Source organism: Stegastes partitus, unplaced genomic scaffold, assembly GCF_000690725.1.
Source record: "Stegastes partitus isolate 25-593 unplaced genomic scaffold, Stegastes_partitus-1.0.2 Scaffold414, whole genome shotgun sequence".
Lineage (NCBI taxonomy): Eukaryota > Metazoa > Chordata > Actinopteri > Pomacentridae > Stegastes > Stegastes partitus.
Window position 1 is genome coordinate 383,330 of NW_007578145.1, and position 17,872 is coordinate 401,201.

General features: G+C 39.2%; 2 protein-coding genes across 3 annotated transcripts in view; one reads left to right on the forward strand and one right to left on the reverse strand.

Moving 5' to 3' along the window:
• LOC103360092 (transmembrane protease serine 11F-like) overlaps window positions 1-873 on the reverse strand; it is a 12,754-nt gene extending 11,881 nt beyond the window's left edge. The window contains exons 1-2 of the mRNA XM_008285746.1: window positions 751-873; window positions 119-296 (exon numbers count right to left, since the gene is read on the reverse strand). Of these exons, the coding sequence (XP_008283968.1) occupies window positions 119-296; window positions 751-802 (230 nt within the window). The 5' untranslated portion in view covers window positions 803-873. The remainder of the gene's footprint in view (window positions 1-118; window positions 297-750) is intronic.
• Window positions 874-3,090: 2,217 nt separating this feature from the next.
• Window positions 3,091-17,872, forward strand: part of cln3 (CLN3 lysosomal/endosomal transmembrane protein, battenin) — a 17,407-nt gene continuing 2,625 nt past the window's right edge. The window contains exons 1-14 of one of the 2 annotated variants that reach the window (XM_008285735.1): window positions 3,091-3,337; window positions 3,426-3,462; window positions 5,182-5,278; window positions 5,392-5,475; window positions 5,970-6,049; window positions 8,153-8,238; window positions 10,259-10,331; window positions 11,312-11,455; window positions 12,932-13,071; window positions 15,404-15,456; window positions 15,537-15,605; window positions 15,763-15,818; window positions 15,917-16,010; window positions 17,157-17,297. In XM_008285735.1, the coding sequence (XP_008283957.1) occupies window positions 3,283-3,337; window positions 3,426-3,462; window positions 5,182-5,278; window positions 5,392-5,475; window positions 5,970-6,049; window positions 8,153-8,238; window positions 10,259-10,331; window positions 11,312-11,455; window positions 12,932-13,071; window positions 15,404-15,456; window positions 15,537-15,605; window positions 15,763-15,818; window positions 15,917-16,010; window positions 17,157-17,297 (1,209 nt within the window). In that variant the 5' untranslated portion in view covers window positions 3,091-3,282. The remainder of the gene's footprint in view (window positions 3,338-3,425; window positions 3,463-5,181; window positions 5,279-5,391; window positions 5,476-5,969; window positions 6,050-8,152; window positions 8,239-10,258; window positions 10,332-11,311; window positions 11,456-12,931; window positions 13,072-15,403; window positions 15,457-15,536; window positions 15,606-15,762; window positions 15,819-15,916; window positions 16,011-17,156; window positions 17,298-17,872) is intronic. The other variant, XM_008285736.1, reaches the window with a different exon arrangement.

The window sequence follows — 17,872 nt, forward strand, 5'->3', positions numbered from 1 at the left end:
TAGATAGATAGATAGATAGATAGATAGATAGATAGATAGATAGATAGATAGATAGATAGATAGATAGATAGATAGATAGATAGATAGATAGAGTCTGAAAACAATAGCTCACACTTACCTATCCACGCATTGTGCAGCAGTCAGGACCCAGCCACTGCTGACGAGGGTGCCGCCACAGCGCCACCTGACGCTGCGGTCAGCTGTCGTCATATTGACGTGGACCATCCACGGCCAGTGGCCCTTTTCAGCGTTCTCTCCGCCGATGATGGAGCTCCTCACCTCAGCTCCCAGAACATCTGCAACACGATAACGAAACATGATAAAAGTACATGTGTAGTACAGGTGGTTCAAGAATAGAAATATGACCTTGCATTGACACAAGAAAAGTTTGAAATATGCTACTCTGATGTTTGTCTGATACATATAAGTATTCAACCAGGAGCCAGTGAGCACACTGATGGGAAAAAGAACACACAGCTTGTCTAGCTCCATCCAAACATCATGAAATGCATTCAGATTACACACTAAATATGGAAACACAATCCACTAGTGTCATCATAAAAAATAACCTTTTTTTGCCATGTTTAAAAAAAAAAAAAAACATGTTCAAAGTAAAGAATGAATGAATAAAACTCCTGACTTTGATACCACATGTTATAATAAAACCCACATCACATAGATTATACTACTAAGGCTCGGCAAATAGAAACAGAAAATAATGTTCGACAACGTGCTATTTGTCTTCCTCACCCTCAAAGTTGTGGATCAGCACCAGCACACACAGCAGTTTGCAGAAAGTCATGGCTGCGATGGAGCTCAGAGTCTCTGTGGCTCTGCAGGCTGCGAAGGAACAACTGCTGCTTTATAGACACAGCAGGAGAGATGAAACTCTTATCAGTACGATCAGCCCTCCCTTTACTGCTTAAACCACGCTTCGAAAAGTAAATTTACCCGAGTACTGTGAAAAACAATTTAAAGATTTGCTTGAATATTGCTGCAACGTTTCTTAGAATGATTATAGATTTAGTTTGTCCCTATCTGATGTGCTTTGATGACAAACAATTTGAATGTCAGGGGTTAACGGTCATATCTGAACCAATTTGTGTGTGTTATCTCCTCAACATTCACCCCTGTTTTACCAAAAAGACTAAAAGAATTTCATTCATTGCATTCTTAAAGTGTGTGACACGAAGCGATTCAAATAGTATGTGCCTCTGTAGATAACATGCATACTCTTATTGCAAAGTAAGCCACTATTGTTGCTGACTCTTTTGTGCTGTGGGATTGGTTTCTGAAAATGTTTTACATTCTTTGAATAGTGAGGCTTTGTGTTTTAAAATGACTTCTCAGAGGCTGTTTGTTTGCATTGTGCACTTTATTTTTTACAAAATAAATTTTGCTTTAATTGTAGTGTTTGTTTGTTTTTTTAATGGTGTAATATTTCTACTTTTCCCCAAGCAATCCAGCCCACCAGTGCTTGATTGCTAAATGCAGACAGCTAAATAGCAGACAGTTTTTATAGGGGTGGCCAGGCTCAGGTCATTGCTGAACTTTAATCAAATCAAATCAAATCAAATCAAATCAAATCAAATCAAATCAAATCAAATCAAACTTTATTTATATAGCATTTCTCATACACTAGAGCAACACAAAATTCTTTACAGCATTTTAAAACATTGTCAAATAAGAAAAAAAACACACACATACACAAAAAATCCCCAAGAAAACCCGTCCCTCCTACTCTCCATGTATACACATACAGCTACAAATGCACTCACACACACATGCACACACACTCTCACCATTACTTAACTTGTAAGTGGCACAATGCTTCTTTAATTATTTTTTTGTCCAAACAAACAGTTATTTTTGTTGCTTGTAGATCATTACTTATGCAGCCAAGGCTGCCACGTAGAAGTTCATGAGAACTAATAAACAATATAATTAGGTTTTTTGTTTCACTTTAATACGATCTGAAGCAGTTGCTTGATGAAGCTCATAAAATACTTACAATTCAAGTTAAATTAGACCAGTACATGGGAGTGAATTGCTGTATGTCAGAAGCTCACCTAGTAGAGACATCAAACTGCCTCAGCTCAGCGTTTAGTTTCCTTTATTTTGGCTGCAGGTTTGGGGTCAGTATTACATTGTTGGGCTTTTTGTAAAACTTGTTTCCAGACTCTTTAAAGTCGGTGTCATCTCTACAATCTGTAAGAGTCTGTGCAAGAAATTCAACGAAATCCACAGCTGAATCTGAAACATACACCAGATGCATTTTTTATACCATCCGTGCACTTTTTAATGACAATAATACAAAATCTCTGAATTGAGAAGAGCATCCATGAAAGAGTTCTCTAAGAAAAATACTACATGTGACTCCACTTCGATATGTAACCCTCCGTTGGGCCTCATTGTTGATTGTGTGGGATGGACAGACGCTTTCCTGCCACTCGGGGCCGCTTTTTACCTCTGCCCCTGCAGTTTTCTGCTCTGTGTGTTTTAATTTGCTTTATTTAAACTTAAGTTTTTTGTTTGTTTTTCCTTTTAACAGTGGGATATTGCAACTTTTACCTAGAAAAAACAGTCACACAGTCTGCAGTTTAAGACCCAGAAAGATGTCGTTAATAAAATCAGCAGCAGCAGCAGCAACAACAACAACAACAACAACAATAACAACAACAATAAGGAAATCAGGTCAGCTGATTCTGTGCTCTCTTTTAAGTCACTTCTTAAAACACATTTTTATTGGAGAGCTTTTCCTGATTTTATTTAAGTGTTATGTTTTATAGCTTTATTTGTGTGCTTTCTACTTTTATCAATGATTCTGTGTGCTTATTGTGCTTTAGTTTTTAATGTATTTTTATTTAAAAGTACTGTAACATTTGTTTTTAAAAGTGCTCTATAAATAAAGTTATTGTTATTGTTATTATTATTATTATTATTATTATTATTATTATTATTATTATTATTATAAGAAGAAGAAGAAGAAGAAGAAGAACGTAAATTTTGTACATCGGCGGAACGGAAACGTCTTCCGGGTTTTGTTTCCGCGGGGCGTCATTAGAGTGAAACACCGCGATCATGTGACGTCGGTAAAGTTTACAATTATGATGCGAAATACGAGTTAAACCGGAAAAAAAACAGCTCGTTTTTGTCGAGGAATTTACCGTCAGTGTTCGTTGAGCTTAATATTATTTAAATGCAGGATGTGTTCCGTGTCTTTGGGCAGTTTTTAGCGTTTGTTGCTTTTATTTCTTTTCGCCTGAACCGGTGTAAATAAACATGGAGCCGACAGACAGCGACAACACAGACCGTCTCCAACTCCCAGACGCTGCTGGTGGGTCTGTCAGCTGTCGGCAGTTTGTCTCACCGCACTAATGAATGTGAAAGTTCACACTAAATGTCTTTTTATCTGGTATTTACAGGTCGTTGCGCAGAACGGCGCAACTGGGCTGGATTCTGGTGAGTGACCTGTCTGTTAAACAAGCTGGAAGTTTAATTTAAAGACACACTGACGAGTAAAATGTTTGTTATTTCAACTCAAGTATATAATTTACTATATATTTAGGTAAATAAGACGAATAAATCCCGTGTCACTCCCAGTGTAGAGTGCTAGTTAAAGAAATGCTGACTGTGAAACTGAAGCTTCCTCATTGTGCTGATCTTCATATTTACACTAAAGAAATGGAAAGATCTTTGCATTCACACAGAAATAAGTACAAATAAGTGTTGTCTTCCTCAGAACAGTTGCACAAGTATTCAACTTTAAATTGTTATGATTGGAAATAGATTTTTAACAATATATTGGGGGAGGGAAACTACCAATTCTGGGGTTTTTTTTGTTGTTGTTGTTTTTTTTTTTTACAAAATAATAGTTTGTGCAATGTAGTGAACATGCTAATCATATATCCATCCATCCATCCATCCATCCATTTTCTATACACCGCTTCATCCTCATTAGGGTCGCGGGGGGGCTGGAGCCTATCCCAGCCGACTTAGGGTGAAGGCAGGGGGCACCCTGGACAGGTCACCAGTCTGTCGCAGGGCTACACTTAGAGACAGACAACCAAGCACACTCACATTCACACCTACGGACAATTTAGAATCACCAATTAACCTCAACATGTTTTTGGACTGTGTGGGAGGAAGCCGGAGAACCCGGAGAGAACCCACGCTGCACGGGGAGAACATGCAAACTCCACGCAGAAAGATTCCGGTGTCCCCACCGGGACGCGAACCGGCAACCTTTTTGCTGCGAGGCAACAGTGCTACCAACTGCACCACCTTGCAGCGCTAATCATATAAGATAGACAAAAATATGAGAGATGGAGACTCTGTAATCTGCAGCCATTGCTCACATATGGCTCTGACCAACCAGAGAATATTTACCCTGAGTTTGTAGCAACTAAAACTTTCTTTAAAATTTTTTATTAGTGTCACTGGGGGCTGCAAAGTTGAACAGTGGTTAGCACCGTTGCCTCACAGCAAGAAGGTTGCTGGTTCGCGTTCCGGTGAGGACACCCAGGATCTTTCTGTGTGAAGTTTGCATGTTCTCCCCGTGCAGCGTGGGTTCTCTCCGGGTTCTCCGGCTTCCTCCCGCAGTCCAAAAACATGTTGAGGTTAATTGGTGATTCTAAATTGTCCATAGGTGTGAATGTGAGTGTGCTTGGTTGTCTGTCTCTAAGTGTGGCCCTGTGATAGACTGGTGACCTGTCCAGGTGTCCCCTACCTTCACCCTGAGTCAGCTGGGATAGACTCCAGTGACACCAGTCCTGGAACTTTTCTGACACACCTCGTATATTATAATGATTCAAATTGAAATTGTAATTCTATTATAAACTCTATCAAAAATTACTTTTGCAACTGTTGCTGATATTAGCGGAAGGTTGTACAACAAAACTTATACTATCTGTGAGTTCTCATGATCTTTTACTTGCCAAATGTGCCTGCATAAGCAAATAATAACAGTGTGTGACCTAAGTATGGGGGACAGGTGATAAAGATATGTGACGCTTGCACACAAGTTCATTTAAATTATCATAGCTTTCTGCAGCACATGATTAAGATCCACAGTTCGTTGGCCGTTATACTAAAGAGAAACCATGTGGTCGGTGGTTTTGTTATCAGCTGTTGATGCATCTGCTTTTCTTGTGTTATCAACTCCTCTGAATGCTCCCGCAGGCTTCTCGGGTTGTGCAACAACTTTGCCTATGTGGTTATGCTGAGTGCCGCCCATGACATCCTCAAGAAACAAGAGTCAGAGAACGCCACAGCGTCTGTAAGACAACGAATGTGCACTTAAATTTGATTCGTTAACCTTTCTGTTTGAAAAGACGCCCGTTTATGTGTGAAATGTTCGGCTTCTCAGACCTTTTCTCCTTTTGATCGTAGAGTTCAGTCACGCTGACTGTGGACTTCCAAGCCGGGAACAGCAGCAACAGCAGCCGCTATGACTGCAACCCTGTCTCTACTGCGGTAAATTAAAGACACAAACTAGTCTGTATGTTGACTGGGAATTGGCAGGGTGTTCCAGTGGATTTAAGTGTCAGAATATGTTTTAAACCCTTATTTTGTAGTGGTGACTTTCAAACATGAAGCAAAAATTGATCTTGGTGCATTTGTACTGATATGTTAATAGGCCACGGAATTAAATGTAGAAGAATGAAAATGTCACAGTGCTAATGAGGCCACATGGCAAAGTAAAGCTTCAACATAAACATATTTAATCCACAGAATTCACAGGTTAGAAGGTTAGGACAATTACAGTCTGTCTTTGAGCTTAGAATTAGATTTTGTTTCACGAACCAGTAAAAAAAGAGCACCTGTGACAGAGTGAAAACTACTTCCTAAGACACACAACTTGTCAGGCCTTCAGACATTTAAACTGCCTCATCTTATTTGGTGTATAAACAGTCTTTAAAATGGAAGATTGTCCTATATTGTAAGAGATCTCACACTTCCCTTCGCAGGCTGTGCTGTTGGCCGACATCCTTCCAACTCTCGTCATCAAGTTGTTTGCTCCTTTTGTGATCCACAAACTGCCCTATGGGTAAGACCGTGATTAGTTCATCTAACCCTGTTTACTTATTTCTCTCACAGCTGCATTCTTTCCTGCTGAGGTGCTTCACATGTCCGTGTGAACAGCCTAGCTCAGTGCATTACCAACAAAAGCGTTGGCTCTCACAAATTACAAAAACTGTGACGCCTCCGTGTTAGCGACAACCGTGCTGTTATGTTTTTAGGTTGTCCATCTGTCCCATTTGTTTTGGACATGATATCTTTTGAACGCCTTGAGGGATTTTCTTCTAATTCAACACAAACGCTCACTGAGATGCAGCGATAAACTGATTCCAATTTGGTGGTCAGAGGACACGTGGTTTTGGTAATAACTCAAGAATTCATACTCTAACTACGACGTAATTTCACACCGATTTCTAATAGGATGAAATGATGACATTTTTATACCCAAAAAGTCAACCTCACAGTGGGGCCGTGCATTTTACTCCTAGGCCTTCAGTGGTGTCCTACCTGAATCAAACCACCTGTTCACACCGTCATTATGACACCACGGTTATAGAAACCATCAGTATTATGCAGAAAGGCAGCATAACAGGACGACAGGTATCTCATGTGGCAAGAATGAATGCCGTCACTAAAGCAAGAAACCCAATTAAAACAATTCAACAAGTCTCCATTAACTGCAGCCACACATCACATCTAACAGGAGCATCAATATCAGCCCAATACAATGACAAAAATATATATTTTACTCCCCAAAACTTGTGACTATTTGAACACAAACTCCATCCTCCTTACTGTCCTCACCAAGAGTTCAATCACTCTGTTGAGCAGCCAATCCTGTAAGTCCTGTTCTGTCGCCATGGAGGCTGATGCTGAAAGTCGGATCTGTCTGTTTGTGTTTCTGACATAAGTTTTAATTCGCTTTTGGACTGAGAATGTCCGCTTGCTTAACTTAAAAAAAACAACAACAACAAAACAATACTTTTACGATAAAGTTTTAGCTTGTGCAGGTCGCTGCAGACAGGAATAACTAGCTTTGGCTAAGCTCTCGGACCGTCCAATCAGAGGACGTGAAAGTGCTGATGTCATTGTGGGCCAGCCAGCTAGCTTGCCCTGGGACCACCAACTCCAAATCTGATTGGTTAAAGCAACAGTTTCATTGCCTGCGCTGTTGATTCTGAAGGCCTCAGGGCAGATTTCTGTGACCCCGGCAACACATGATGGCTGAAATATGATTGGATAAAAGCTCTAATATAAACATACACTGCTGGAAGCACCACAGCCCAGAGACACACTATGAAATGAAGAGAATAGACTGATAAAGTTAAAAGATTAATGGGAAAGTATTACAATGTAAATCAGTGATTCTGATGGAGTTTAGGCCAGCAGAGAAGGCCTTGCTGGTCCATAGCTCATAAATAGGAAGGAACCGGGAGATTCTGACCGTATTTCACGTGTTTTTTTGGTCAGATGCTGGTTTGACGACACTCATATGAGGTTGGCACGTAATACATTTACTGACAGTCTTCACTAAATACAGACACGTGACAGTTTAAAGGAAAAGCCTTCATACCTGACCCCTACAGTGAGGGGATCTGGTGGCTCTGCTGTGTTGTGGGGGCATTTTACTGACATAGTTTGGTTCCACTTGTCCTTGAAGAGGAAAGGCTCACTGCAAATCAGTACGAAGTTGTTCTTAGTCATGAAACATTTCTATCCCGACGGTAGTGGTCTCTTTCATATTGAAAATGCCCCGTCCATAAGACATGAGGGTTCGCTGAATGGTTTGATAAGTATGAACATGATGCGAGTCACATGCCGTGGCCTTCACAGTCACCAGATCTGAACCCAAATGAACACCGATGAGCGATTTGGACCGACATGTTCTCTATGATTACTATCAAAACATCAAGTGAGCGAGTCTCTTTTGGACGAATAATGTTTTTTACTTTAGTTTGTCACCAATCTCCATCATGAGAATAAATGGTTTGACTGGTTTTTGATAGTTCAGGCTGGCTATTAATTTAAAACTGGCCATTTTTTCATTCTATTTTCAAAGTGAAACAAACCAGTTGCTGAGAGCGAGAACATCACTTCATGTGGCTCGACTAATTCCTGTTTTTCATTCCAGCTTCCGAGTGCTGTTCTGTGTCATCATGGCAGCAACAAGTTTCCTCCTCGTGTCCTTCTCCTCGGCTGTGTGGATGAGTATTCTCGGTAAAAACCCGCCATTTCTAATCCTTGAATCTATTATCGTTATTAGTGATCGAAGGGACTCTGGTCCAGCATTAAGATCGTGGATTAGATGCAGCTTGTTTTTGCTGCGGTTTCATTTCCCGTTGTCTTATCGATTGTGAGCAGCTGCGGTCGTTTCACAGGAACACAACAGTTTTATCATAAGCTGCTGCTGTAAAATGTTTACTGCCACGCTGACGCTGATCAGTGACTTGATATTCAAATTTGAACATTTTAATATCTATATATATTTTTTAACCATATGCTTCGCTCTAACAGCATGCATCAAAGGACTATAAGGACTGTGGTCCTGTTTCTCCCAGTCCTTGTGTGTGTGTCATTTAGTAATTAGGATAACTTGATAATGCTGCTGCACACAAAATATAAACCGAAATAGTAAATGCCTCGAGTCTCTTGGCATCGCTACAAGATGGGGCCGTTAAATGACCTTGGTGTCACCTTAAGGCTCCTGTTGTATCATTTTAAAGTGTTTTAGTAAAAAAACTACAGGGACTGGGTCAGAAATCTCTCCTAATTTACACTATATGTGCTGTCAGCAGTTTTATTTGCAGTAGTCTTAATTTCTGCTTTATACAGTGCAACTAAATTTCCCCACTGTGAGATTAAAAAAAGCACCATCTGCGACTTCCACTTCACTTTCTGCTAAAAACTCCACATTGCTAATCGTTGCATTTTAAAGATGCCACAATGACGGCTGTGAAACATTTCACCAGACAGTGACGACACAAAGCGATCATGTGCGTCTGAATTCTGAGCGTGGAGCTCGTGATGGAGTTAAAACCGTTACTCTGAGCTGCGAATAAGTTGCCGAGGGAGCGATTTTGAAAACGACTGAGCATTTCAGCGAAAAAAAACCAGAGGTGTAGGATGTGCATTTTGCATTGATTGGCAAACGTTTACCACTTCATGACATTAAGATTAATAATGTAGGTACAGTCGTCCTCCAATGTATTCATCCCCTCCCATTAAAGAAGGAAAAAACAGTTGTCCCTGAAATAAGTTGGAATTGACAAAAGTAATAATAAATAAAAATGGAATGAAAATCATGACATTGCTTTTGAAGTGTGGTTCAATTCAAAAAAAGCATGATGGGACCCGTAAACTAATATTTTGTTGAACAATCACTGCAATCAAGTGTTTTCTGTAACTCTCAGTCAGACTTCTGCACCTGTTGACAGCTATTTGGATTTTGTTGCACTGCTCATCAGCAAAGTGCTCCAACTAGTCCGGGACAGTTTTTTTTTTTTTTTTTTTCTCCAACTAGTCCGGGACAGTTTTTTTTTTTTTTTTTTAATTATTCTTTTCAACCACAATTCAAAAGCAACACCTTATTTCACTAAAGTATAATTTAGCAAATTTTTATTTATTATTACTTCTTTCGGTTTCGAGTTATTTGAGTGACTATTGTGAATTTTGCCTTTTCTTTAATGGAAGGATGTGAATACATTTGAGGACGACTGTATTGTTAAACTTAATGAAATGAAAAATGAAATGAAAAATACTTTATTCATCCCAGAAGGGAAATTCAATATTGTAAAAGCTCACTTTTTTTTTTAAATCAATAAAATATAAATAATAATAACTATAATTTTTTTAATAACTATAGATTAATATTTAAGACAAAGCTCAGTGATTTTGCAGATCTTGACAGGATGGTTCATAGTGGACTTTAGGTGGTAAAATGTGATACTGACATGGGCAGATGTCTTGAGAGACAATCATGTTATGGGTGCTACTGATGAAATCGAGGGTGTCTTTTTGTGAAAAAGTGGGTTCAAGAAATTTCTGAAAACAACTTTGATTAAATTAACTTCACCAGGAAGTAATTTATCTACATTCTGGCTGCACAGGAAGCTGAAAGAAAAAAATAGACCTCGCTAAGTGACTAAAGTAAAAGAAGAAGCCAAATGATGGTCAAACAAAAGAATAAATCCCTTGACTCCCCAGACTCAGATGAAGCACTTCTCCTCTGTGTTTGTAGGCGTGATCTTTGCCAGTGTCAGCGCTGGACTGGGAGAACTGTCCTTCCTCTCTCTCACTGTGTACTTCAACAGGTAAACGCTCAGTGTTTTCGTTTTTCCCTGTTTAACCTCACTGAACATTCTCCACGCCGAACATCAGCACATGACATTACTAGCATCTGTCTGCTTTTTTGTTTGTTCAGACAAAGTTGTGTTCTTGCGTTCTCATGCGGTTGTGTGGAAACCTATTTCTGCCAGAAAGAAAGAAAGAAAGGAAACAAATAGTACGACATCAGAAAACTTTGTTACAATTGGTCAATATACAAAAAAAGAGATAATATGACTGAAAGCAGAGCCTAAAATGTAATAATAGTCAGAATAAATGCAATAAAAGTAATAATAAAAGTGTAAATGTTCAAATATAGTTTACTATAAATGGCAAACTATCATGTGCAAAGGTGAGCTAAATGTAAAGTACTGATGGGGATGAACAGAAGCTATAGTCGAGTATTTTTGCAGTAATTTTCATGTTAAATGACAGTAATTGCAGTTTAAGCTGTACAAACTGTTGGGAATGTTGTCAGAACTAAAAATGCTAAGTCAAAAAAACATTGGATAAGAAAAAATGAATCTAAATCTAACAAAGTATGGTACATTTTTGTTATATTACGACATTTCCCCTCCATTTTTTTAATAATCTGCCATAATAGAAACTTCATTTTGGGAAACTTTTAGGAAAATCTGACTTTCATTCATTCCTGTCTTTCAGACTTTTGCTTGTAAATATGATGTTGTCTGCCTCTAAATCCCCTGATTTCAATGCATCTGTAACCAGGAAGCATCAAACAGCCTCTCCTTGCAACAGAATTTCCTTTTTTTTTCTCAGCTCGAACTATCCAGCAAACTTTAAAAGTTGATTTGAAACCCAAGAAATAGTCAGAAATGATGCAAAGTAGCTGCTGATGGTCAAACAAACCAGGTGCATGCATGTGTGTCTGTATCTCGCAGGTGTTTTTTTTTTTGCAAATATATTAAGTTTGAGTTGTTAATGCTGGTTTTCCCACCTGCCTCAGGGATGTACTGGAAGGTTGGGGCTCAGGTACGGGTGGCGCTGGTGTTGCTGGTGCCCTCCTCTACTCAGGTCTCATCCAAGCCGGCCTCTCGCCCCAGATTACACTTCTCATCATGCTGGTTGTCCCGGTTGCTATGGTGGTGAGGTAAGAGTAGAGGATAAAAAATAAGAAAAATACTTTGTGGTTTTGTCAGTCAATCTGTATTTAAGAAATGAGTCCAAAGACTGTTAAAATAGCTGTCAGCAGTCACTTTAACTGTCTGTAATATGATCCAACTTCTGCCTCACGTGATGTTTAAAGGCACGCAGAAACAATGTGCGAAACAAGTGTAGCAGAAGATGGTTCGTAAAATGTCAAAAAACTGAAAAAGAAAGGTCATAGTTGTTGTTTTTTTCCTGTGTACGAGCAAAGTACAGACATCAAGTTGTTCTATTTACAGCTCGAGCACATTATTTAATGCCTTCATGCTTGTTTACTGCACGCGTATTCACATTTTTCTTTGATGCACCTAAAATCTTTCTTAAATTTTACAATGTCATTAGCCTCCAGCATGAATCCGAGGTGTTGTTGAGATGTATTGCAGGGTGGGTTAGGAAGGACAAAGATCTGGTATACACATCAAAATGATCTTTTACCTTCTTTTGTGAAAAACTTGGGCTCATTGGGTCACTCAAATGGAGAAACATGCCAAGGTTTGAGGTCAATAGTTCTACAACTTGGAGCCTTCTGACACAGTGAAAGAAGTGCTGCTTTATTGTGAGAAGTTGAGGAGACACCATCTCGTGATGTGTAGGTTCTGGGGTGTCGGTCCTCCATGTGAGCGATTTGACTGTCAACAAAGAGTCGCTTAGCAAAAGGTTTAACAATTTACAAAAAACAGAATCTAATTCCTTGTTCGTGTGAATCTGCATGGCCAATAAAGGTTCACTTTCATTCAATTTAGGCCATAAGCTCGCTCTCAGAAAGTGACTTCCGTTCCGGTATCCTGGGAAATACTTTGAATTGTGGTTTTTATCAAGTAAAATAGTTTAACTTATTCCACAAAAAGTTCCACAAGCAGGCTCCCTGCAATTTTTGAGTCATCGTCTTCCAAAGTTGGAAAATTCATGAGAAATTGGACATTTTAACCTCTAATAGCATTTTTCACTCCAATTGTCTCAGAAAGTAATAAGGCCATACACTTCAAACTTGACACTTATATAAACAGTCCCAAAAATGTTCAATATGTGGAATATTAAGTAGATAGCAGTGCTGTTTGTGAAGAAAAATTATTTCAAAAAAGTCTGAATTTCAAAAAACTCTCCTTTTGAAACAAGCACACAAGGGGACCTGATTCTTCACATACAACATTTTGGATTACATTTTATGACCAAAAAAGAATAACAAATTGCTCCAAATATGTTCCAAAAATTCTTTAATTATTCAAGTTGAAAAACAAAACATATTTATCCAGACAATAAATCATAGATATTTATAATCATATCAAATATTAGTTAAGCATGTTACAGTTAGTTCACTGAGGGTGGGCTTTACTTCCAATACTAATAAAATGATTTTTCCTTATTCCTCTCCCATTTTTTATTTTTTATTTTTTGCTTATCCCAACACCACCACCACCAGCTATTTCTTCCTGCTGGTTCCTCCACCTTCATTTCCTCAGTGGAGGAGCAGCGATGCTGAATATACACCTGTGACCTCAGAGGACAGACGGCAGCTGCTGGATGATTCAGAAGAAGGTGAGCAGGTGAAGTCAACCACAGGTAAATGTCACAAACTCAGACGAGCCATTGCGAACAATAAGATAAGACGTGCCTTTATTTATCTCACAATGATGTCAGTACACACAGAGATACACACAAATGTACATATAAGAAATAGTATAAGTATAAAAATATGCATAGAAAAAAGAGTAGTGCAAGCACAGAATATAAAAATGAGGATATACAAGATATAGAAAATAAAGATCTAATAATAATAAACAGACAAATACGACCAGATCCAGTAACAGTTTTACATCAGCAGCAATACGTGTGTTTGGAAGAAGTTGCTATAATCTAACATGAAAATACGTAAAATATGCTTCAGTTGTTCTTTTTAGGATTTTAGTTTCAAGCTGATAAAGTAAAGCTTTTGTTTCATGTTATAGAGGCAGTTTTATTTAAGCGAGTCATTGCTTGAAACCAGCAGGGCTTGTTAGCACTTGTCACCTCGGCTGTTTTATCTCGGGTTTGTTCGTGGAAACTGTGCGTCACTCACATTAGCATTGGAGGCGATAAAATAATCTGTGCGTATATCTCTGCTTATCGGTGAGAGCTGTTTCGAGAGCCATTTTGTTCACTCTACGCAGCGCTAGCATTTAAAAATAGTGCATTTTTTTCTTAATAATGTTCAACACAAACATGTACCCAGTGACTTGATTGTTTTTAAGATAGTTAAGTTAGTCTTTGTCTCTTGCTGTTAGTCTTTTTAAGTTGTGCTTGGCTACACTGAATAAGATACTATAGGTGTACCTCTTAAATAATTTACTATTCCTCTAAACCAGTGGTTCTCAAACTGGGGGTCGGGACCCCAATGGGGGTCCCAAGATAATTTCAGGGGGTCGCCAGATCATTGTAGAAAAAAATAAATAAATTAAAGCCTACATTTATCAAATAAATTTGGATTGGGGCTGTCAAAATTAAAAGCCTTCCCACTCCTTTGTCTAACTTAATATTATGATTTGATTATGCGATGTTATTGTTCTTTTTTGCTCTTTTAAAAAAAATTTATTTTGTTTTTATATTTTTTTCCCTTCTATTTGTTCGAAATAAATTCAATTCACTCATTTAGTCAACAGAAAATTAACGTGTTAATGTAAAGAGATTAATCTGTGGAATTAACACATTAGTTTTTAACGCATTGATGCATGAACAACAAAGTTATTACTCATGATATATTAAGAATTCAAATTAGGGGGGTCACGAACACAAACTATCTTGGGGGTTGTGGCTCAAAAAGTTTGAGAACCACTGCTCTAAACCTCCATCCGCTAATGATGTTGGACCACTTAGGTGAAATGAAATTAACTGTGAGCACTTAACGAATTAAGGCCGAGAGGCTCCGAGCCAGAAAAACCAAAGACTGAAAAAGGTTCAAGGCTCCCGAGAGTCGAGAGTTTTTTTTTTTTGTTCTGCAAATCTTCTGCAGAAGCACTTAATCAGAATTTTTTAAGGTTGTGCACAACATTTAAATCCTGGAGGATGTGCTGTGAAGTCAGACTAGTGGGTTGCTGAACCGCGAACCTGAACCAGAGGAGGTTCTGTTTAGAGTTTGGGATTTAAGTCACCGCCTCCCTTCCACCTTTTTTTTTTCCCCCTAACAATTCTCTTTGAGCGAATCTCAACTGAGGCTATTTATTATATCTGCAAACCTGTTTAGCTGTTCGGTCGTAATCCCACTGAACGAAGCGGTGCAGTTTCAACCTCCATGTATTCAGCTGGTGATGCAGAAGATGTTTAAATGCGTTTTTCTGCTTGAGTCCGATTTACACTGCCGATCCCGCAGCTAGCAGAGCACATATCAGATCATCAGTTATTCTATTAGTACTTATTACAGAGATCATTCAATCAATAACGTTTCATACTAATTTTGCCAAAGACGTAGGTGGTGTTCTTTGTTGTGGGACAGCGTCAGATCTAAATGCGCTTTTTGATTATCATGTTTAATTGTATGAAGTTTAACAGTTATAAAAAGCGACTTAATAACCACCATTGTGACACCAGTTATCTCTGATTGGAGTTTTAGGTTTTGTTAAGCCGACTAATGCAAAGAAAGCCTGGATATGTTGCTTCATAATACACTTCTCTGGTCTGTATAGAAACACATGGTGGGTATTAGATTTTACCTCACATGGACAATCAGGTGACCACAGTACCATCACGGCTGCTTTTTGCAAAATTTGAAGAACCCGTAGCGACTCCTCCACAATGAAGCCTCATTTTTTCTCAGTAGACACAGACAGAAGGCTGCCGATTTCTTCTCCCACTGTGGAAAAGAGTTGATCTGAATAAATTAACAACATTGACCGTGCTATCTTTACCTTTAATGTATCAGAAAACAGGACCGCCGGCTCTCTCACCTTCCCAGAGAAACTGCTTGTCATCAAAGTAAGTGCACTCTTCATTTAACATGAATATCAACATTTTTTCTAGTCAATCTTTAACTGCATTTTCATTTCTGCGAGCAGGGCTTACTGAAGTTTGTGTTCCCCCTGGGACTGGTCTACTTTGCGGAGTACTTCATCAACCAGGGCTTGGTGAGTTCTCTGCTGCCCTCTGGCGTCACTTTCATCTTACTGCAAGTCAAACTAAACTCCCCTGTGGAGTGTGCAAAGTACAATATACAGAGTCCATTTAAACATTAGAAAATGCAGTAGGATTTTATGATAATAATGTCGATCTTTCCTGTTCTAGATGGAGCTCCTGTTTTTCCACAACTCTGTCCTGTCACATGCGGCGCAGTATCGCTGGTCAGTCAACCATATTCAATAGTATTCTGAAGCTGTTACTTCATTTAGATTTCTTTGCAGGTATAGACTTCTGTTTGGTTACTGTTCTGTGTGTTCAGGTACCAGACGCTCTACCAGGTCGGTGTGTTCTTGTCTCGGTCCTCCCTGCGCTGTGTAAAGATCAGGAAGCTGTGGGCTCTCTCTCTGCTACAGGTGAGGGATGGAGAATCCTGTACATCCATCCATTATCTATACACCACTTAATCCTCACGAGGGTCGCAGCCACACATGAGCCACTGGGAGTCTATCCCAGCTGACTTAGGGTGAACCAAGCACACTCACATTCACACCTAGGGACAATTTAGAATCACCAATTAACCTCAACATGGTTTTGGACTGTGTGGGAGGAAGCCGGAGAACCTGGAGAGAACCCACGCTGCACGGGGAGAACATGCAGACTCCACGCAGAAAGATCCTGGGTGTCCTCACCGGGACACGAACCGGTGACCTTGCTGTGAGGCGACGGTGCTAACCACCGATCCACCTTGCAGCCCAAATCCTGTACAAATCAGCAGAAAATAGTTATGTCATAAGGTTTTCTGCAAATATAAGGCTTTCTTGCTTACATTTTATTAAAAAATGATAAGAATCTGACCATTTATATTAAACATATTTGCAAAATGTTCATTTCCAACACCATGGTTAGATATTTCTTTAATTTTTGCACGTGGAAATTTAATAATGAGTTGTATTGTGTGAGACGCGAGCAAACATCCTGCTCGTCAGACAAGACAGTGACATGAGACTGAATATGATAGATTGGATCACACTGTTTTAATAAGTTCACTATTAATTATTCTTGAGGCTATACTTGACTGTCCGGCACTGAAACAAAGTTAGAAATGGCTGAAAATGATTTTTGCAGACAGTCTTCCCTCTGTTATTGGCGAGTGTACTAAAAGTAAGATTCAAATTCCTCTTCACAGTCAGGCTCACAGTCTGGTTCATCGACCGCTATATACAGTCTTAGATCTCTGGCGTTACTCGTAGCTTGTGTTCCGATTGGCTGAAGGTGAGCAAGGGTTGCGGCTCCAGCCAATCAAAGTAGATAGACTCCAGTCCCCCACGACCCCAGTGAGGATTAAGTGGTGTATACATAATGGATGGATGAATTTATAGGATTTTTGAATAGAAATAGATCTGAGAAAGCTGAAAAATATGAACAGCGGAGAAGTACCTAGATGATTAAAAAACATTTTATCCTACCTGTGCAAACAAGTAGCTCAACAAGTCACTTTTGCGTGCAATAAGTTTGTGCCTTGTATGAAAGCCCTGTTTTCTCTCCCCGCTCCTCTAAAGGTGGTGAACGCAGTGTTCCTCCTGTTCGCTGTACGCTACCAGTTCCTGCCCAACGCCTGGCTGGTGTTTGCTATCATCCTCTATGAGGGTCTGCTGGGTGGAGCCGCATATGTCAACACCTTCTTTTTCATCAGCAAGGAGGTAAAATTACTGTTACGTCAGCTGGTTTGCTGTTCAGAGTTATTAAAAGCAGCTGTTTTGCCGTCAGTCTTTTCTCCACGTTGCCTCGATAAAGTTAGAATAACTTGTATTACTCAGTTTTTCCGGTGCCTTTTCACCTGGACTTCATTGACAGTAGATGAATAGCCTTCAGCTTAAAGCATCAATGTGCTCAAGTGCTTCCTCTGTGAGCCACGAGCATCACTGCTCTTGTTGAATGGCAACAGACAAGATACATAATCATATCCAAAATATGAACTCCTTGACTGTAAGCATTTCCTGTTCATAAAGATGTAGATAGATTTGTTAAAAAATGACTTGAGGTCTTGAGCCAGTTAACAGATAATGTTGGTTTTATTTAAGGAAATATGAATACTAAACAGAAAACATAAATAAGTCACATAAATTGCTTGTCAACATCAAATAAATTAATGGATATTTCACTAAAGTGCCAAGGCCCAGCTTTAAATTTAGCAAGTTTATGTCAATACAGCAACAACTGTTTGCTCTTTGAGTTGCAGGTGTTTGTTAGTCGACAGTAAGCGGTTAATGCGTGT